Raw genomic sequence first — 23,555 nt, 5'->3', positions numbered from 1 at the left:
GCAAATATTTATTCTTTTGCGGCTCTTTCATTTGTCTTTGGTTTCTTTTTGAACAAGAAATTAAATGTACAAACATATACATCCTACCAGCCATCAAACGTCATGCGTTATAAATTTGCTATACATTCAATGTCCACCTCCCGTTCCGATGGAATCTCTTAATAATTTTTTTGGGTTATCCGTAATATACACAGAGTTGTATACAACTTGGTGGCAACGGCTCCGCCATTAAAAGTCGGCCACTGTAGTTTGAGTTATTTTTTCCATACCATTCCACAATTTTTACTGGGCATTTGTTCTTACAGTGCCTATACTATATGACACTAGGGACACCAGTGGCGTCGCCAAAGTTTGGTGTCCGACCATAGGAATAGAATTACTGAGAGAAAGGGGGCGAAATTCTTTCCTAAACATAATAATCTACTCTTGATTGGCTTTACAAGGGATAACTCCGCCCTCTTTTTCTCACTAATACCAAAGAGTACATACCAATAGTAAGAGATCCAACGGTATAGGGAAAAGTATTGTATGTGTAATGTGTGTTGCCTAACCAATTTTACTGATTTTTCGCGGATTTATTGTACCGCACGCTACGCCTGAGGGGCTAAACAAGATTTTTAAGGCGACTACTTGTTTGTAAATTTATAAATATAAATGGCAGAAGTTCCAGCGTTGCCAATTTTTTGTGTTTGCTTACCTACATATTTTCGTAGGTAAGTGCACAAGTGCATCAAAATTACCGATAATTTTTTTTAAAGCATGTTGTCTAAAAACTGCATGAGTTTATTTTTATATTTTGGCGAAAGAGCCCGACACCGAAGGTGGAGGGCTCTTTTAACAAAATATGAAAATGACCGAATGCAGTTTTTTACTGACAACATGCTTGAATAAAAAATTATCAGGTTTATTTTGATGCACGAGTGTAATTTAGGGGAATATTTCCCGAACAAGCATTACTTGTCAAACTGACGTTATCTGCTTATAAATTGTCGGTGTATTGTGAAATTGTCCAAAGGAGTGGCCAGTTGCCATGGATATGGACAGTGCAATTACCGCAGGGCTCTTTCACTTTCTACAGTGCAATTATCGCTGTAATTGAGCGATAATTGCGCACCTCATATGGCATTTATGACATATCAGGGAAATATTCCTTGAAAGCAATTTACTGGAATATATTTTCTATTGCACTCAAATCACAATAGATGATTTAAATGAATTTAATGCGAGGAATTTCGTACTTACCGTACCTGTATGCGTAATTTCGTTATACTGAAATATTTTCTCCCATAATTATCTCATTCAATTTGCTTATTTGTATTTTTTTGTTATGATAAATCGAAGAAACGAAAGAAGTTAGCATTTTAGTGAAAATCACTCGTGCCGTGAAATTATTGAAACAAAAATTAGATTTTTACGTAAATGCTAAATTCTAATTTATTTAATTTTTCCCGTTTCCAGAATTGAAAAATCATAAATGAATACATGAGCAGACGTAGAATTTTCCGAGTTACAAGAAACCTATTTACAACTTTGCTCTAAATTAATTTGGGGAGAAAATATTTCTATATAAAGAAATTTGCATTGCACTATAGCATTTAAACAGTTTCTACACCTTGTGTAGCCCAATTTCGAAATCCAAAATATTTACGCTTAACATTGCGCGCAATGTGATAATATAATAATAATGTACGTAGGATTGTAAGGAGTAGGAAATATTGAGTTGGTGGTTAGGTGATTACCTATAGGTCCTCAGAATAAAACAAAAAGAGCGAATTAATACAAATGTTTACAGTCCATTAGTCACATATAGATAGGTTCCATGAATAACATTCAACAAACAAAACTGTTTACTTTTTACTCGTATTTCCCCTTTAAATGTTTTAATTTTTTGTTGTTTACATGCCCTAGCGATTTTGATGTTCTTAAATTTTGTGAAAACAGTTTAAGATTTTTGTATAACTTACATTTCATTAAATGCCGAATTAAAAACAATTTGTGATCATCGGATCGACATCACATCGTTCTTTTTCTAGGGGAAATCGAAAAAAACTTATATTGTCAGCGTTTCGGCGATTTGCATCGCAATTAATATATACACACGAATGAACCATTGATGAAGTTTAAACTTTTAAAGATACGTTATCAAAACACAATATAACTTTAACAAACCCTGGGATGTGGTACTGTTTAGCACTTGAAGGGAACTAACTGTACGTACAAAGGGTGGAAAGTCCAGGTGAGTAACAAATGAAACATTTAATGACATTTTTGTCATTGTACCAGTTACTCAATTGAATTATGGTAATTACTTTCTATTCAATAAATGCCAACTAAACAGGAAGATATTAATCTAATTAACAATGTACTAAACCTCCGTTGCTTATTTCTTTTATATTAAGCATAATGGTTTTCTAATTATATCATGTCCACATTTTATACAGCCAATAAGAAAGAAAATTAAATGTGACAACCGCGCAAATATTTTAAAACGCTATTCTATAAAGAATTCTGCAAATTCCAATTGCGCGGCAAAATTTAAAGGGGCGGTTAGTTCTGGCCACCTCTACGCGAGGACCCGCTTTTGGAATCGTAGCGGGCGAGTTCTTATAGCCAACACGCGTTTATGCCATGGGTACTCTTTGCTAATACTATTCCTATGAACTCAAGAATAATAAGGGCCCAGACTGAAGACCAATGGTGGCCAAGAATTGTCCCTTGGTATTGAATCAACAATCTCTCTCTGCACTGTCAGTGGCGTGATTGGCTTCCATTATAACAGATGGCGACACTTGACGCGATAGGTGTCCTCGTGTAATAAGGCACTTACAACGTCCGTCTATCAAATTGACATTTTAAAAAAATTTGTATGAGGCTTTTTGGGAATATCACGTACTATATAAAGTGACTTTTAAAATTTTGATGCAAATGGTGGTCTCCGGTTCTGCACATAAATATCTTCGATGTAACTCGATTGATTATTTACGTCAATCAGCCGTCAATCTTCAATTGCTTAAAAATTAACGCAACTTTTAGGTAGTATCAACCTTTGAAACCTCAATTTTAATTTTTTATTATAAAGGTACCTATCCAAAATTAGAAAAATGAAAATTGGACGGTATATACGGCCAAACTGCATTTTTGCATAAGATGATGGGAATATTGTTGAAATGCCAATGTTCGAATGCATAAGATACAATCGAAAAAGGGACGATTTTTGGAAATTTACAAATGAGAAAAATGGTTTCTACGCATGTGCAATGCGATATTCGGTACCACTGTTTATTTGAATGTTTTGGGTCGATAACCTATTGAAAGGGAAGAGCCAAAAGTCACAATTTAATTTTCCCAGTTTTAACATACTAAACATTTTCGATTTAATCTTATAGTATTTTATATACAGAGTCCTGCAACTGTGTGTCGGTGTTTCGTAGCTTATACCAGTTAAAAAAATCATTTGTGCAAATGTCAACTACTTATAGATAGTGACAATAAATAACGCCTGTCAATGTAGTGTCATCACGCAATTAGATTAAAAAAAAAGGGTTCGACGATGAGCTCGACTTCCACCTCCAAAAGTGAATTCGATTAAGTAAGATAAAAATCTTAAAAGGTACGGCGGGAAACCTGCGAAAACGGATTTTCACTACCCCTTACGGCAGTTAACTCTCCCGTGGCACGGGATTTTTTGACCCGCGCGGCACCCTCAAATCAACTATACCCAATTTGCGAAGGCTGAACTCAACCCACTACCTCGTACGAATTTTTTGTTCGAAACGTTGCGCAAGCGTACTCCGCAGTTGGAGTGAAGGAGGGGGGATTCATAGTTCTACGAACTCCCGCCTCGGAAGTAACTATCTGCTCAAATTTCAGGTCTCGCTACTTCAAACGGAGTGATGAATGAGCGATGATTTTACTCCCGTGCAAAACATAGAGTGCATACCGAGCCATAAGAAGTAGTCACTTCAAAAATTGTTTTCGATTCCTATAGCAGCATTTTGTTCGATGAGCACACCCACCTTAGCAGTGGTACCGTTGTTGTTCCCTATCGGAGTGCATTTTATGCGGAAGAACACGTTAAATTATTTTTCTATCATATAAGCGCCCCGAAGATGGAAATTTCAGCCCTTTCGGCGGAGGAGGCCGACGGCCCCTTGATGGTGCGGGACTGATTGTTCATTCTACCGCGCATCTCTTATAAAAATTTTGCCCCCTCCCTGCTCAAACCGTTGGACTTCCGAGATTTATTTTTCGATACCTGCGCGAAGAGTTTTTTCAAAATGTTTTTGAGGAAATCATTCGAGATATTCCTGAAAAGGTGTCTCGAAACGTCCCTTGCGCCTTCTCGTTCTCTCCATGTCCCCCGCCGCCCCTCGAGAAAACTTGACGAACCTAACCCAAAAAACCGCAACCCTCCGTTTCCCCGTGACGGCGCCCTAACTTGAAATTCGAAACATCGCGTCGTGACCAGAGTTGGACTGGGTCAAGCATAGAGTGACCCGGTGACCCAGTTAGTTTACTGACCCGGTGACCCAGTTGACCCGATGACCCAGCTTGACCCGGTGACCCGGCTTGACCCAGTTTGACCCGGTGACCCAGTTTGACCCTGTGGCCCAGCTTGACCCGGTGACCCAGCTGGACCCAGCTTTACTCAGTGACTCATCTTGACCCGGTGCCCCAGTAATTAAATTATTGTTAGGTATCATCCAAAACAATTTCAAGTAACTTTTAATTTAAAAAAAAACTTCCTCAATAATATTCGCCAACAAGCACGTAGCCCAATTTCATTCAAGAGAACTAATACCTAAAAAATCAAATGCATTTGTTTATAGTTTGTAGTCAAGTAGTCAATGAAAGTATTTAGAGAAAAGATTTATTTGGATTAAGCTGAAAAAAATTAAATGTGAATGAATACCTGTAAGCAAACTGGTAAGCCCTGAAGCAAAGAAATGAAGGAGGGAACTGTTTAGAAATAACATTACTCTAATACAATTCGGGACATGGAAAGTTTTTTACGGCAGTATTAAAGCAAACATCACAGAAATGGCAGTTGTCAAGCAATCGAGTATTATTTTCAACAAACCAGCATTTCATTTATTTCATAATCTGTACACTTGAACCGAGGGCACTGACTTAACTGCGTTGTTCGATCAAACTAGGTTACTGGGTCGAATTGGGTCCCCGGGTCAAACTGGGTCACTGGGTCAAGTTGGGTCACTGGGTCAAACTGGGTCACTGGGTCAAACTGGGTCATTGGGTCTAACTGAAAAGAGTATGACGTGACCCAGTGACCCAGTTTAATTCAGTAACCCAGTTGACCCAGTGTCCCAGTCCAACTCTGGTCGTGACGCCCCGGTCCGGTTCGCCACCTTGGTCTTCCCAAAACACAATTTCCTATTTTACCATTTTTTTTATTTTATCATCCTAGAACAAGAGGGACAATAAATAAATAAATAAATAAAATCATACGGAAAATCCGTTTCACCCCCAAAAAGCTCATTTTGACTCTCGAAATACGAATTTTCAAACTAGTGACTTTACAAAAAAAAATGACCTCGCGCCATCTCCCTACCTCTCTGGAGGCCATGCGGGACTGAAAAAGTACACTTGAAACTCGCGGTATATATTTTTGTATTCCGTATTGTATTTTGAAAAGTGTTTTTTTGTAAAAATCCTCAGGAGTCTTCTTAGCAGCCTTCTTCGAAATCAACCTAGAAATTCTTCACGGAAACTTTCTTAAAATCCTCCGCAATTTTTCTGCTTCAATACTGGGGATCTTTATTTACGTAAGGAGTTGGTGGTGACTGCACTCTGCAGTTACATATTTTTTTTCCTCCCATCTTGCGTTTCGTTCTATTTTGCTATTGTTCTTTGTCTTTTTATTCTCTTTTCCTTCTGCCTCTGCACCATGTACCAGAGGCTAAAGCTACGACGAAGAGAGTCCCTCCTGGTTTTGTTTTCCTTCCCTCCCACCGGGTGTCCGCTAACATTACAAAGATATTCAATCAGATATCTATTTCGAGATCGAGTGTCTGTTGTTATCAGAGTGTAATATACCTACTTCTTCGATTTTACATAATCGCATTAATTTATATAAACAATGATTCCTAAAACACACTATCTCCGTCGGCGTTGTATAACACAAACAAACGCCGTGTTTTCGATAACCTGCGACTGCATTTTTTACACATAGGTACTCGGTAAATGATTCGTTTATGTCGTATACTGGATTGTCCTTTTGTCTCAGGTTACCATATAAGATTAAATGAGCCAATGAGAAAGCAGAAAGTATCCCTCCTACCTATACGTTTATTCAATCACCTGCAGTTTTGATTTAAATCTTTATAGATCAGTTTGTTTGAATATCCAAGCAATTTTCGAATTTTCCAAAAATGTTGGTTATTTTTACGAGTTTTTTGGTGTTCGACTTGTCCAACAAAAGTGAGTTGCTTAACGCTACTGGGTTAGGATCACAGGATGACACTACCGGTAATTATACCATCCTTTCATTGTTTTATTAAACAAATAGGTTTTCAGTGAGCGATAAAATGGGGCACATTTTGGTAGAAGTCATCTTTTACTTGTCTGAAGGGATATTTGCTCTTATATTCATAGGAAGCATGCTAAAACTGATGACTCACTATAAGATCCACAAAAAAATTGCTACCTGCTGGTTTTTGCTGATGTATCGCTGGGACATCAGAAGTTGTAGTTACATCCATCCCAATCCGTCCCCGGATCGTTTAAACTTGATTTCTGAAGATAGTGAAACTGAAGAAACCACCGTTTGAATAGAATGTATTAGAGATGCTGCATGAATAATGTATGAAAACTAGTTAAATTCTACTATTAATTGTAGTTAAATATATTTACTAATAATATACGTAATTACGACGTCCAGTCCTTTTCAAGCCCATTTTATCCCACAAGGTCGATATTGACCCCATAAATAAGCATGTGTAGTGCAACGGAAAGCTGTCAAAGTCGTTGCTGATGTAGGTACCAATTTTGTTAGGAAAAAATTAAACGGCCGATTTTCTTACTCCGAACTCGATATGGTATGCATCAGGTTCCTTCCCAGATTCTATAACCTTCTTCTATCTCAAATTTTCTACCAGAATTTTCGCCTTCCCTCATGGAATACGCCTCTAAGAAAATCCGCCCCCTCCGTAACACTCGCTCATTAGGATCTTACTCTCCCGAGGAAACATTCGTGTTCAGGATAACTGGACCCAGAAGTGTGGCGCTAAGGGTGTTTGCACACCTTGAAATTGCTGGTTTACGTCATGGTTGAAATTGATTGTACCCTTATTTTTCATGAAAAACAGCTTATCTATGAATTCCGCCTGTCCGTCCGTCTTAGGGTTTGAGATCTCAGCACTGGGACCTCGTAGAAGGCTGACGTTTTTTTGTGTTTAATAGACCTCAACATGTAAGCTGGGCGAAAAGCAAAATTAATGTTGAATAAAGCACGCTTGTCCGACGGCAGATCGGTATTGAAACTCCATTCCAGGCCGGATAAGTGTGCGTATGGTAGTACCGCGCTAGGGCATTTTTCCGACCGGCCCGAGCGTATTGCGTCCGGACAAGTGTGCTTCAAGCTTAAGGATTTGCGCATGGGCGCATGTGTAGAGCCAAACTATTGAGCTAACTATTTATTTTTGGGGGCGATTTTTTTGAAATGTTGATATTGTCCTTCTGATAAAAGCAAACCCATTTCCGAAAATCAAACGGGACTAATGGAGCTTCAAATCGTAATATCTCGAGAGCGGAGTGTTGGAGGTGGATACTCACAAAAGGAAGCGGGGGTGCCTTATCTCGAGTTATATTTTAGGTGATTTATTTCTTTACCCCAAGATTATATTGTATTTTCCTACGTAAATACCTGCTTCATAATTTACAGTTATCGTCTGTAGGTAAACGAGTAGCTGATTCTTTATTCGTAAACAATGTTGACACAGTCTGATTTCTGTGATTTATAACTAGTGGATAGAGCTGGTTCTAAAGTTGGGTGAATGGCTGAATTTTTACTCGGGGAACTACTATTGCGAATGTTTGTTCTTGCAATGTAATTTACTTTGATTAAATGGACAATAATTATACAAGTGGGTGTATAAAGCGTTGGGATGTAACCCAACTTTAACAGTTGGCGGTGGTGCAACTACTGCGGTTAATTTCACATTGGTGAATTTGCCAAAAAAATGATCTCTAGTCAAACGGAAAGGAATGTTATGGCACTTAAAAGTATTCTTTGTATATAAATAAACAAGACTTAATAAACGCACTCATATTTGATAATAATGTCTTATTGATACAAGTACAACAGTTTGCTGCTCTTGAAAAATGAAATACTTGAATACATGATATGATTTTAAGGAACTGGGATGTCCATATTCACTTTTGGGAGACAAATAATAGCAATTTAAGAGTAAGTGTCGGTTGCTGCGACCATTTGTATCTAAGGGGCTTGTTTGCAGAATGTGGAGGGCTCTATTTGCACCTCCTAAAGTATTGACATGGTCACGATGAATTCGGACAAGGCTCAGGCAAAGCGTAAGCCTGAACCGAGTAATGAGGTCTGCGCTGGAAGTAGTACGGATAACACCATGGGGGGACCCCACCAATTGCTGGCATCAGACGATTCTCCGAACCATCTTTTATATAAAAAGGTAACTATTTGTTAACAACATTTGAAAATGTGAAATAGCACATTCGTGAATCTGCAGCATATGCTATTGAAATCATAAGTTGTCGGAAGAATTCAAAGGGTGACATTTCTGAAGTCGTGATGAAATTCAATTTATTTAAAACCTGCTTTGACTTGATCACACTTGAAATTGAGGTACAAATGCATGACTTATCAGCAGCATTAAACTACAATAATTGTGTTGTGATTTATCCTGTTATTTATACATTGCAATCTTTATATCATGTATGAATTGTAGAGATTCTAGAGCAATATCAAGTCGCCAGAGCATTAGCCACTGACAAAGGGGAATGTAAGCGGATGTGACTCATTCTTTCTGTTATGCCTTCTAGATTTTTCGTGAAGTTTGTTATATAAGCAAATTGAATTGTGTTTAGTTTTGGTCTCAACATCCATGCCGAAGTGATAAATAGTGAAATTTGCGCATGTGTGTTACAAATTTGAGAACAAGTAAGTGATAATAATTAACTTTAAATCAATCTCTTTAAGGTTGTTTTGTTACCCAATAAATGAAGTTATACATCACTGGATGGCAGCACGTGTACAAGTATTTACGTAGCCAGTTTTACACAGCACAATTTGTAATCTCACGTCCGCCTTACGCAGCACAACTTTTAAAGTATACTACTCTATGACAAGATATAGTACATATCGTTAGTAAACTATAGTCCATATGCGCAGCAATGTAACATAAATTATTAAATCGTAAATGAAACGTCATTTATAACGCGACCAATAGTTGTATTTAATAATATGCACCTGAAATGCAATGTAAAAATCCGTTTCCCTACGAGTGAAAGTTTCTCAAAACCAGCCGTACGGAGTCAGCGGTTCTCAATACAACATCCGTTGCGCTATAAATGACATTTGATTTAAGACTTATAATATATATTGGTCATCATATGGTGTAGGTACCTTTCTCAATATTTATACCTGAGAAGCATAAATAATAAAAAATACACGTTTTGAAGCACCACGAAGCCAAATCAAACAAAATCTGGATTATCTCTATCTGTCTATCTGTCGGTATTATCATTTTCAGGTAAACGACTGAACCGATTGGAACCAAATTTGGTACATATATGTTTAGACATACATAAAAGAAAGAGCAGAAAGCTTTTGGGTAGAATCACGCATGTGCAGATATGCCGGTAGTATAGGTAAATGCTGCGATAAGTTTGCCTTTACTAGAAGCACATATGGTTAAAATTTCAAAAAAATAGCCGATTAAGAAAGATGATATCGCTCAGCTTCCGCATGACACATTTAATTTTTACTATGTGCCTTGTTTTTCTTTACTAATTTCAAAGAAATGACTATAAAGTTGGCACATTGCGCAGTATGCGTATGCGCGCATCTGATATTTACCATATATGCGATATGTCGCCAAGCGGAAAACATATTCTTGGTAACGATTCTACTAGTTGTGTGTCCATTGGTAATATCTTAATAAATCAACAGTTGTCTTCTGTACGCGCAGACCATGCGCATATTATGTTTTAAATGTAGGTACCAGGTTAGTAGGTATTGTTTCTAACAAGAAAAGAGATATAAAGGATGATGAATAATAATACCTACATAACTGGTTTTAACTTTACCAGCCGCTGGTCAGGCGCAGGAGCAAGCAATTGGTGTAAATTTTCTTGGTTCTTGGTTGTTACTATACTAAAGCTACCGAATGCAAACAGAACGAACTAAATATCTTGAAAACTGTAAGAGTAGATGCAGCTTCGAGTGGACCGACGGAGAAAGTGGCAATAATAGCGCCTTCCAACATGTATTGGAAAATGCGCTAGAACTGCCCTCTGCCATATTCGCTATGCGCACCACTTTTTTGTAAGACGAACATTTGGTGCAATATGTTTAGGTTATTTCAACGATGAAGTGCGCATAATTTTTTTTAAAGTCACATGAAGAAACTGTCCGCAATTGCAGTTCCAAATATAACATTTTGTGGGGACCAGACTTTTCACACGCCCGTTTAAGGGTGCATCTTTGGAAATACAAAATTAGAAAGAATACATTCAAAATCCCAGATAGTCTTACTTGTTGTGTTCATAAGAAGAAAATGTAACTAAAAACGCAAATTTGGTACCGTTCGGGGGTGTAGCTCGCCCAAGACATAGATTAAAAAATCTATGTCCAAAGTGACACATTTTATCTGCGTCGTGCAAGTACTGGTTGCAATTTAAAAAATGTCCCTCTTTTTTAATTAAAAATTTGTTTCCAGCCCCACTCCCATTAACCACCCTTAATCAAGTTCCTAGGGGATTGACATTTTATCTGTGGCATTATTAAGAGGTAAAAAACAAGTGTTTTATGAGATCCGATTATCGCTATTGTGGTACATATCAGAGCCCCACTCTAGCCTCAATATTAGACCAAACAATCCGATACAACTGAATACCGAACGATTCTTGAGATCTTCGCACATGCATCTTTTTTACAACGCAGGGATTGATTCTGTTCCACCAGATCAGCATAGCTTGTAAAACAAATTTTTGAATTAGCATTACTTTTACTTTTATACGAGGTGGGAGGTGCATATACATACAAAATTTCATTTAAATATAACAAATAAAAAAATTGGGATTGCTCAAATACAAAAGTTGGGTTGCACATGCGCAATTTTTTAAAAATTCATCTACTAACACAGAAAACCGGATATTCATATGTTCTTTGTAACAAGAATTATAACAGAACCCTTTTTTGTAGGTTTGGGCAGTTTTTGGGTTGTAACTTTTTGGCCCGTTAGTCTACATAGCCGAAAAACAATAGGGACCTTTCTTATATCCTGAAGAACATGTGTGTCTATTTTCAAAGCGATCGGACGTTTCTACACAAAGTTATCGTGCACAGGGACAGACAGACGGACAGCAATACAAAATTATAAACGATCGCGAGGGTCGTTAATAATAAAATATTTCTATAAAACTCAAGGACCTTGATAAAACCAGCACATTAAAAGTTGACCAATATATTATGTATATATAATATAACTATAAGTATTGACATTGATTATACACACTATAAATCAAGTGTATTGATAAGAATCCCAAAATAGATCATAATTCAAACACAAAGCCAGTTCAGGTGATGTATTGTATACCTCAAAATTTGACAGAGCAAGAATAGGTCTGTGGAATAAATTACAATCCTGTTTGTAGCATAATGTAGGACGTATCTAATTACGATAACAAACAAAACACCACCTTTATCTCTAAGAACAAGGTCAGTCTTTGGCGATAATATCCATGTGATAAATTGATGTAAGTATATTACAGGTTGCTATTCTTCGTTAATAGGTCACTGCGTTACCTAAACGTCCACACTGTATACAGACTTTAGCTACACGCTAACAGCGCCATCTTACACGAAATCCACAAATTAAATTACAGGAAAAACGTGGAATTTGATGGCGGTAACTCACATTTTAGCGATCAGGCACTAAAATGTACAAAACTTGAAAAATAAGTGAGTTTCATCCGAAACCAAAATACTACATCATTCTTCAGGGTACTACTTGTGACAAGACACTAATAGTTTGCTACAATATTTCATATTTATTTAGTGGTGTACTTTTAAAGGTTACGTAATATTTTTTTTTCTTTTGTATTAATGCGAAATATGTATCTCATCACGTAGTTGTCTCAGATGAAGGTGTTACGAATTATCTTTTACGAAAAAAGTTAAAATATTTTGAAATTTGTACATTTGAAATTTGAATTTATATTAACCTCACATTTTGGTGTTAATACTGTTAGTTTCTGTGAATATAAATAACTAATTGTATATAAATAAATTACATAATTAAATTTACATTACCCTGGTGTCAGGTGTGTTGTGTATTTTTATCTCTTTTTTGTATTGAGAACTTTTGCAACTTACCGGCAAACTTAATGCATATAAACATAGTTAGGTCAAAGCAGTACCCGAAAAAGTAAGAGTTATTGACTTTGTTGTTATCCTTGGGTTTGGTCATATGCTTTATATTACAGTAAATCTTGAGGTAATTGCCTAATTGGGAGTGAGAGGAGCATTTTTAATCATTCCTAGATGCGTCTTCGTTCTCTCCAACCTGTGTCAGTATTATATGCCTCAAAATGGCACAGTATATCTATGGGGTTTTGACAAAACATCGTAAGCGACAAATTTGGCGAAAGTCGGATTTGTAGTGTAGAGACTAATATTTAACACCCTTAAAGGAAAATGGTACAGGTTCGTACAACTAGAAATACTAGATAGTCTGCTTAGTTGATTCTAAGAGGTTGATTATAATTTATTTTATTTATTTATTTACTAACAAAACAAATTATAAAATCGATGAAAAATCCTGAACCTTTGATTTTTCAAATCCTACGCGATTACACAAAATTACACAATCCGAAAGCAAAAATGTCATTGAAAAGTGTTATCTACGCATCAATAGTGTGCGACTATACAGTATTTACTTTTAATCTACTCTTCTGATTTTCAGGGTCACAGAGTTCAATTAGCTTGAAAACTGTGGAAGCCACAAAACTTTCACGTCTTCCTGTACTGTTTAAAACATTCTTCTCTCTTTCAGTTTCTGCATCTCCTCTACTTGAATTTCTGTTTTCGTGTCCGCGAAACTGCTTATCTTCAAACTAATTAACTTACGCAGCGATAACAAATTTCATATCGCAACCACCAGATTTAAATGAGATAGCTTTAACAAAACATGATTTCCAAATTGCCTAATATTTCTAAATGAACAATCAAAATAAGTACAATAAGCAACAAATAATTTTGATTTCAAATTCAAATAGCATGATCGAAAGTGTGTTCAATCTCAAATTAACTACCACATTTATGTTCAAATAAAATTGAAATTCACACATACAGGGTGATCTATCATTATTGTAGGTGCTCATATCAAATAAAACGTCCGCATGACGTAGTTACCACAACAATACATTTTATAAAGGCTTATGGCAAAGACCTCTGCGTGAAAGACGGTGGCTTTTTGCCCCAGTGATTACAAGGCATTACACCTTGAATTGTTGTTAATTATTCTGTATGTTTTTTAGATGGAGAAGATAGTAGAGAAAATGCAAGACGAAACTATAGGCGTTCCAGTTCGTACAGTTAAGAGTTTTATATCGAAAATACCATCAGTATTCACCGGGTCAGATCTGATAATGTGGATGCTCAAAAATTTGGACATAGAAGATCAAACCGAAGCGTTACACATGGCACATCTGATGGCGGCGCACGGATATATTTTTCCTATCGACGATCACATTCTAACTTTAAAGAACGACAACACCTTTTACAGGTTTCAGACACCATATTTTTGGCCATCAAATTGTTGGGAACCGGAAAATACGGATTACGGTAAGGGGAAGTTTGTCATTTTGTGTATGTAAGACTGGTTACTTTAGCCGTGTATTTATGTAAGAGAACAATGCAAAATAAAACGCGACTAGAATTGGCAGATTATGAAGCGGAAAATTTGGCGCGGTTACAAAAGATGTTTTCTCGAAAATGGGAGTTTATTTTCATGCAAGCGGAAGCCCAGAGCAAGGTTGACAAGAAACGCGATAAATTAGAAAGGAAAGTACTCGATAGTCAAGAACGGGCTTTTTGGGATGTTCATCGACCTATGGTACGTATAATCTTTGTTTATTCCTTTGTGGCATTAGGTGGCATAACTATAAACGAATTGCTACAATGCCATTAATTGTATTAAATAAGAAATCATTTTAGCCTGGCTGTGTAAATACTACAGAAATTGATATTAAAAAAGCGTGTAGGATGAATAAAACGTTGCGCCATAATAAAAACCTACAGATCGGTATGTCATCTGGTTCTGATACTACGTACAAAACCTCTATAGAATTTTATAAAGAACAAATAAATAACTTAAAATCTAGATTCGAACGTACTAACACAAAAGTGTCAAAGGTGGCTGACGTGTAAGATTCCTTTCATCATCTTTTTGTGACGTTATTTTATTTTCTTCCTAGGTACATCACATACTATGAGCAATATTTGGAATACGACTGTTTTTTCGTGTCACCCGAGTACCCGAACCCCTGGATATCCGATAGCCCTGAATTGTGGGAGCAGGAAAAGCAAGCAAAGGACATATCAGCTCGGCGCGTGAAGCGGTGGGCGTTTAGTTTGAAGGAACTTCTTCAAGATCCCATTGGCCGCGACCAGTTTGTTAAGTTTCTAGATAAGGAGTTTAGTGGAGAAAATTTGAAGTAAGTATTTATTGATTTATTGTCTTCTTTAGTTTTACTTTTTTAAATAATCAATTACATATTTGAGTTTACTTAATTATTCAACGAATGAATTGTCCTATAATACTGAAACCTCCATATCTTTTCTACCAATAATTGACCTTTAACGCTTTGGACGGAAAGCTATAATGTTGTAGATGTGTCTTTTGAGGGTTTGATAAGATTACTCTTTTGTGTTGTGTGGAATTGGCATTGTATGGACGAATTTGATTAATCTTTGACGGCGATCACGCGCATTTTGCTTAAGACAATTAAATTTACAATAAGTGATAAAATAAATGCATATGCCTAGTCTGAAACGGCCGCCCGTCTCGTCCGGGTTCTCGATTACGCGAAAATTGCTTGATGTTTATTGCTTAAACTTGACTGAGTATACAAGACGTCAGTGGGGTCAAAACTTCAGATTGGGATATCTCAAAAATGGAGTTTCAGAAGAGGTACTCTCAAAAGGAAAATAGGAGGTGTGAACGTGACGTATCTGTTGGTGTTGTTAAAGCTTTAAATTCGAATATCTCGAAAGTGAAGCGTCAGAAGTGGTACTCTCAATGGGGAAATGGAAGGTCTGGACGAGACGACTCCCTCCCCCCTCTCCTTTCTCCTTTTAAAAGGTAGCAGCAATTTGGAAAATTTGATAGGGGAACGCCTTCTGCAATACAATTGGACCTTTTATATCGACTACTCGTCGAAAGTGAATTTTAAAAAATGGTTCACGATTTGAATCAGGAACAAACTTGGCTCCCAATTTTTCAAAATCTGGTCATTGTAATTTTGTTTAATCACTGGAATAATTTACCAATATTACGCAGTATGAAAAGGTCAATTTTCCCCTTGTATACTTAGGGTTTTAACACCCAGCAAATGCACTGATTAATTCTCCAAACTGTTTGTCAGTTGCCGTTTAATCCAGTATCTTATTATCGTTCCGGATAAACATCACAGGCGCACAAATTTGGTTAATAAATGGGCATCTTATCGTGACTAATTACTTCAAGTATAAACGCTATAAAACGTTTTGTACTTTTGACCACAACGATTTTATTTAGACGTGATCACGCTGATCAAATAATGCAACAAAACGAAAATACGCCACTTTATATTAATTTTACTCGTGATAGCAATTCGCAATGAAAAAGCACACCCGACAATACTTCGTCGAATTGGTTGGGACAATTTTTCCTTGTAATTTGGAAATTAAGTTCAACTTTCCCAATAAAAGTATCACGTACGATTACGCGGTGGCAAATCTTCCATATACCTCGATTATACAGATTAAACTCTTAGTTGAAAATATCTAAAATTCCGCTCATGACTTAGATAGGTTCGCCTTGAAGGTTCAGCGAAGAATCTCTCTCTCTCCCACCCAATTTTTTCTAATGCAGTCGCCAAATCCAAAAACCGAAACGGACCCAACGCAAACCAAGCCTTGATAACTTTTTTAGGGTTGAGTTTTAAACGAGCTATGCTTTGTCCCAATCGTCTGTCGCTCAATGGCTTCATGTCCATCGATTTAAAAGAGAACGGATAGACCGATTACGATGAAATGTTGCAGGTCTCTTTTGACATCTCCGTTAGTTATGAACCGAATTGCATGAAATTTTGTATGTAGGCACCTTGAATAAAAGTAAAACTAATGCCGAATCAAAAAATGTATTTTGCGCATGCTCAATCCGTTTTTTATTTGTTAAGATATTTAAATGAAATTTTGTATGTAGGCACCGTGGAGGCCAATCTCTCTCATTACAGACCTCTGTTATTACAGACATTTTCAGAATCAAAGGTGATATTAAGTTCAATGGCGGCATCTTAGTTAGCGGTGAGTCGGATTGCGCATGCGCAAAACAATTTTTTTATTCAGCATTAGTTTTACTTTTTACATACAACATTTCATGCAATTCGCTTTATAACTAATAGAGATGTCAAAAGGGCTTTCCTTGTTTTTTGGCTTACATTGCCAATTCACGAACTCCGATCTACAAATTTGAAAAGAATTCACCTGCAAAATTTCATCGTAATGGAGAATGAAAAAATTTGTTTTGCGCATGCGCAATCCGTTTTTTTTTTAATTTCTTAAGATATTGTCTTTATCCAAGGCGCGGGCCTCCGCTCAAATACTCTAACGCTAACCAAAATGCTGCGGGCGGCATCCATTGATCCTAATGTGACGTTCGGGTCTGAAAATGTCTATAATAAAAGAGATCTGTAATGAGAGAGATCGACTCTGAGGCTTTTATACATGTAAGGGGATAGCAGAAAATTCGTCCCGTAAGAACGCTCTGTAGAATAGGCAACGCTGTGGTGTTTTTAATCTTGCACACTCGCTTCTTATCTGAAAGCACTTCATTCTATCACATTTTAGTTCTGTTCATTTTCACTATCAAGCGGTACACGTATAAAATGTGCTATACTGGCAAATTTATAAATTGGAAACCAACATTTTCTTGAGATCTGTTCTGCATTTTGAAAATATTTCAAATTTTACCATTTTTCGTTGTCTGTCGGAAGATTTTCATTTACAAATTGTTTTTCCAAACTTGCCAAACTCATTTATTGTTCATGTTCGAAGATCCTCTAATTTCAGATCAGATCTTGCAGTGGGTATTTTGGAAAAAAAATTTACAAAATCGAACAGGAAAATGTGTTAAGGTTGCGAACAAGCAAATAGGAGAAACGCAATTTTGGGTACTTGTTATAGTTTCCAAACGAACATTCTGGGCACTTGATTTATTTGACAATAAAGTTTATTTTGGCTCCCTCTACTACCTATTTTGAACTCAATCTCCTTTTCGAATTGTTCAAATGATATTCTTAGTTTGAAGAGTCAACTCCAGACTAAAAATTCTGTCTCCGTTAATCAACGCACAGAAAACCAGAAGTTGGTGGCAAAAACAAAATGGTACATCCAAAATTCAGATGGGATAAAAAATTGTGGTTGTTAGCACTTTTGTACCGTGGTCGTTCAATGTCACTTCAGTAGTTAGGAAAATTGATTGGGCAATTATTGAATTTTACCAATCAAATCTCAACCGAACTTTAGCTATTGTGGTACAACTGGCCCTAAGTTGTAGACTCCAGACTATAAATTCCGTACCACGCTTTTGATATTCATTACACTGTGATATTATAGAGGGGTTTACGAAAGAGACGTAAAGCCTCTGCTCAACCGTTTAGACATTCTTTTACGTGTGGACTGCGCGATTGTGAGTAGGTAAGTAACAACAATTTTGGAGCACTCTGACCTTGTGTGCTGCGCATGCGCCAACTCCGAGCGAGGTTGTTGTCTAAACTCAATTCGATCGTGGCTATTGTCTAAAGTAAATGTCACTAAGGTCTTCATGGTTGTTGACTAAACCATAGAGTAAATTCAATAAGAGTTCCAGACGCTTATTAATTTGTGGTCACCTTTCACACACCTCATAAATAGATGGCAATGTAAGCGTGGGAAAATTTTCATTCAGCGCCCCCTATTATGTAGGATAGATCACTAAATTGGGTAGCTGAATTAGCGCGTTTATGAACCACTCAAAGCCGGGGCTTTACGAATTAATTTATAATGTCCGACCTTGAACTGATAAATTTACATACATTCTCTTTAAATAAATCAAAGAATTTTTCCCTTGTCTTTACTGCCCGGCCCTTCAAGAGGATGGATTCCGTAAAAAAAATACATTGTACTCTGTCGTCATTCGTTGGTACTATTGATATCCATTTTCCAAATTTTGAAACTACGTAAACAGAATTTAAATATGACGTTATGAGAAAAAAATCGTGTGAGATCGAATGGACTTCAGCGCATTTTTGTGTGGTAGACCAGTTTCTATTAGCCTGTTATATTGCAACATGAAAGTCGCAATTTAACTTTTTCAAAAGGTAACCGCGTACTGATTTTTTAGTCTTCTTCTGCAGTTGTAGAAAGATGAGGAGTGTACTTGTACCTACCAGGCCGCATAATTAACAATTCTTTAGGGACTGGGCTACATGATGTGGGGTCGGCGACATCCGGGCGCCATCCCCTAGCGTGGTTTACTAACGTGGTGATTTTTTAGTTTTTTCCTATCTTCTTCTGCAGGAAAAACTGAAAAATCACCACGTTTGTAAGCCGCCGTTTTACAAATAAATTTGCAAAAAATGCGTTAAAAAAAGAGATAATGACAAAAAAGTTAAATCACTGTTTGCTGCTAAACAATGGCCTAGACGGTCGTAAAATTGTCGTCCAACTTCAATTTCAATATGGGCATAGCTGTAGCCATATAATACGCAATGCCAAAAGTTGAGTCGAATCGATTCAAAATTCACAGTGCCCTTTTCGCATCTTGACTAATTATAAACTGAATTGCAAACTTTTGTTTATGGAAGCATTTAAATGAAATTTGATACATAGCCACTTGAAACAAAGGAAAATCTAACGTTAATTTCAAAATTTAGGTTTGCGCATGCGCAGTGTCAACTTTCTTATTTATGAAAGCATTGAAATGAAATTCTTATAAACTGAAATTGAAGTAGGACATCAAAACGGATTGCATAAACGCTATCTTTCATATTTGTGGCCGGATATTTCAATCTAAAAATAGCATATTAAATTCTGTTTTTTTAAATATAACATTGAAAAAATTCAATATCGATTCAAAAAGGTTCAAAAAAGATTTCTTAAAAATTAAAAAATTCGTTTGTAGTAATTTCTAATTTTTTCAGTGTCAGAAAAAAGGGCGATAGTTCGTAGAAAACGGTTCCTTTTGTTGAGACCTTTAATTAGAATACCATGAATGGGTAAAACGTGTGGTTGCCCCCTCCCCTCGCCTTTCCCATTTTCAAAAGTTTTACTTGCCACTAAAGGCATGCGCATGTAAAATGGTATCAGACTCTATTAGTGTGACGTCAAATTTCAGCGGGAAATTCGAAATGCTGGACTTAGCTGTTTTACTGTCGATATTGACCCCTATCGCCCCATACATTAAGTATCACTTTTAAATAGGTCCTCTTTACGGGCTTATACTGACCTTATGCGCATTACGTAAGCATATCGACTCTTATATCGAAACACTGATTACTTAACTTTAAAGGTAAGTAAACGACCGAGTCTAACAATTGGGAAAATGTAAACACAAGAATAAGGTCATGATCATTCCATATTGCCAACCTTTTGTTTTGTCATATTTCTTCGAATTAAGCGAATTATCTTTTACACATTGTATAGAAAGTGTTACATTTCGTAGTAGATTAGATTGTACACTTGCAGTTGAGTGTTGATCATTACAGTAAATGTCATAAATTGCTTCATTGCTGTAACCAAATAAGTACGTTGGGCGTTTGTTGAACTGTATTTCGGTTGAAATTGTATTTATGTCTTAAAACGTAGAGAAAAATTTTAATGAAACTCGAAAGAGTCTAAAGTGTGAGAGTGAAGGAACTACGTACGTTTTTCTAAACTAGATTTACGAGAACGCATTTCGTAACTAGGCGCTCCTTGACTAACTATAGCACCATCTCAGAACGAGGGACCGCATATCGGCACACTAATGAACGTACGATTTTCTATTTTTACAGTTAGTTACACCCCTTTAAAAAGCAGATGACAGCATCTGAGCGAAAATTAGCAATGCCAGTTTATCCTATTTGTTTGTAACTCTTATTGTATTTCCTCTATGCTGCTACTCAGTATCAAACAAACTAAAGCAAATAGAAAACTGCTTAATTAATGGTTGAAGCACGAGTCACCCACTTGATTCAAAAGACGCAAAGCAAAATTGCATTCTTTGCATTTGAGCAATGGCGTTCTCCTCCTCCCCGCTTCGTTACACATAACCACTCTCACCGCAGTCTGGTTCCATCACAAACTGCTTGCTTTTTAACCCGTCCAAGCTTTCCGTAATCGAACAACACACGTTAAACTTCTTACATCACTTCAGTTAACTTGTTTCTGCACGAATTTATTATAAAAATGATGAACTGCGTCTTCAACAAAACAAATAGGACTGACGGCCCCAGAATTTAGCGTAAACATAATTTACACGCTGTTCAACCGTCGCGACACTCGCAGCACTCCAGTACTCCAGTATTTAAGAAAACACAACTTCCGCAATAAAACACGCTACTTCTTTAAGAATTTTCAAATAAATCGCCAATCACGACGGAACGCACTAACGGTCCCCACTTCTCCAACATGAAACGCATAATTCTTCGCAACACCTTCATCTTCGTTCTCAGCACCAGATGTATATTTCCTTGAAATTAATTACCTTTTTTTAAATAACGCAAACATGTAACAAATTTCTAAGAGGAAACACAAACACTGAGAAACAAATTCAAATGAAACGAACTAACTTTGTGTTTATTTCGTAAATAATCCTCAAGATCTACTTAATAAATTGAAATAATCTCACATACAGGATGTCCCGACGTTATTTTTGCTGTTCACATTGAAATAACGTCTATATTCATTTTTAGATTTTGGGAAGCGGTTCAAGAACTAAAAGCCTTACCACAAAGTGAAGTTCAAAATAAAGTGGCGGAGATATGGAGTGAATTTCTAGCACAGGATGCAAGTTGTCCTATAAATGTTGATTCACACTCATACGAGGTCACTAAGAAAAATATGGGGAATGGGGATCGTTGGAGTTTTGATACGGCTGCGGTATGTTGGCGGTTTTGAGTGCTGTCGATTATTATAATAAAAATTACATTTATTAGGCTCATGTGTATCAACTTATGAAAAGTGATAGTTATTCGAGATATCTTCGTTCCGAGATGTACAAAGAATATTTGAATGTATCGAAGAAGAAGGTAGGAGCATGCGCCGTGTCATTTGTTTTTAATACGACTTGTTTCAGACATCTGTGAAGGGCATACGTTCCATAGTGTCATTTTCAGCACGTAAAGAGACCATTACCTAGTCATCGCTAGTTAGCACTTAGTGTAAATGTAATATTATTCTTATCGTTCATGATAAGGTCATCTTTGACAATACAAACATCGCCAACATCGTTCGGTGGAGTGTAATGTTATATTATGAAAATTTTTTAAGGCATCATTAGACGAAATTTGTTTAATGGTTTGTGTAACAGAACACCCTAGATGTCCATTTTGTTACCATTTGACAAAGTTTAGTGTTGTATGTAAACAACATTCCCAGGCATGTGCATGATACCGGTTTCATTTTTCTCTGTAAATACTTACGATAAACATGCCAGGCAATACAAGAGCTATCATATTCATTTTGTTATGTTGTGCAACATACGTGATACTGAAAATCATATCATAATTAGTTACTTCACGCACCAAGGATATTAACAGCAATTTTAATTTCAACTCCTGTCAGATATTAACTTAATTAGAAAGATGCAAACCAATGTATCTGTGTTGTTCAATCGAAAGTCGACCGATTAAGGTTAGATGATAGGTTGACAAGGACTGAACAACAACGATCTTGGAATCACCTTTGACCACGGGAGTAAAACGCAATAGAACAAAACCACAGAATTTTTGGTTTTTGTGGACTAATGATTTTAACTTCGAAACTGTTACTTTAAGAAAATCTGTGATCTACTATTAGACAATCTGATGAGGTTACGCGGTATTTGTTTTAATTGTCTGTTCATAGACGATACATGCATTGAGAGAAGTACCATTTTAACACAATATTATTTATCTTTGCCCGGTTTTCATCAGCAAATTTTATACTTTTTTCTATTTCACTGTAAAATGACAGTCTTGGTTTGATCACTTTGTCTGTCCATCTAATGAAAATGTTTGCAATCAAACCTTCAATCGGTAGCTACTGACTGACTGCTCAATAAACAAGTTGAATACTCCCATTTGCATTAAATAGATATTATTTTGTAGCTAAATACTGTCATTGTATAGGCGTAAACAGTGTAGGTGCTTTAGTGCTTACAAAACAATACAATCTTAAAAACCCCAGACCCATGTATTTAAGCAATAACTTAGTCACTCCGTCTGCCACACCTAAAACAATCCACTAACAAGCACGTGAGCACCAGTTTGAGAATACAGCGCCTTTTTACAGGGTGTCCCTGATCTGGTGGAATCGCATGAGAAAAGTTTTAATTATTTACTCGCTCATAAGCTCCCTTTTATTGCTAAAAAAACACTTTCTGTAAAAAAATTCAATTTTGCGCCAATTTTAATGTTTAAATGGTTTGAAAGTGTTCTTTAATCGTGTAAAAATCCAATATAGCGTCCATTTAACAAAATTGGTATCATGGGTGCGTTCGTTTATTTTTGCCTTTATTTTTCATTTGACCTTTTACACCCTACACCACGAACTTATAAATTAAGATGGACTGCTGATCAAACAGTTGCATAGAGGTAGAAATGGCCCTAGCATGGGCATGATGTGCACGTTTTAGTTATTTTCTAGGGGAATTTTCCTAGTGATCAAGTTTTGAGACTATTGCAGCCTTGGAAAATGACATGTATCATAGTAATTTATTTATAGCGTTTTCGATTGGCAAAACTTGTACTGCACGAGTGTTGCACGAGAAACTGAAGAAATCCATGTGAAAATTGCTCTCAATGGAACATAAATATTCATAAATATTTGTTGTCATTTGTCCATAACCTCATTT

The 23,555-nt window shown here is 36.5% G+C and overlaps 1 protein-coding gene across 2 annotated transcripts; it reads left to right on the top strand.

Annotated features, from left to right (window-relative positions):
• Window positions 1-8,164: 8,164 nt before the first annotated feature.
• Window positions 8,165-22,016, top strand: LOC116165683 (regulator of G-protein signaling 7). Of its 2 annotated transcripts, XM_031480334.1 has the most exons (10): window positions 8,169-8,314; window positions 8,374-8,425; window positions 8,475-8,666; window positions 13,756-14,062; window positions 14,110-14,333; window positions 14,435-14,643; window positions 14,695-14,934; window positions 21,415-21,601; window positions 21,658-21,750; window positions 21,798-22,016. In XM_031480334.1, exons 3-10 carry the CDS (start codon window positions 8,514-8,516, stop codon window positions 21,858-21,860), a joined length of 1,476 nt encoding a protein of 491 aa, XP_031336194.1. In that variant the 5' UTR covers window positions 8,169-8,314; window positions 8,374-8,425; window positions 8,475-8,513; the 3' UTR covers window positions 21,861-22,016. The 2 variants fall into 2 exon arrangements, with proteins under 2 accessions (XP_031336193.1, XP_031336194.1); XM_031480333.1 differs by having other exon boundaries at window positions 8,165-8,425.
• Window positions 22,017-23,555: the final 1,539 nt, after the last annotated feature.

The sequence above is a fragment of the Photinus pyralis genome, unplaced genomic scaffold (genome assembly GCF_008802855.1).
Source record: "Photinus pyralis isolate 1611_PpyrPB1 unplaced genomic scaffold, Ppyr1.3 Ppyr1.4_LG3a, whole genome shotgun sequence".
Classification (NCBI taxonomy): domain Eukaryota; kingdom Metazoa; phylum Arthropoda; class Insecta; order Coleoptera; family Lampyridae; genus Photinus; species Photinus pyralis.
Note: the sequence above shows the minus strand (reverse complement) of the source record. Positions and strands in the feature narration are given on the sequence as shown.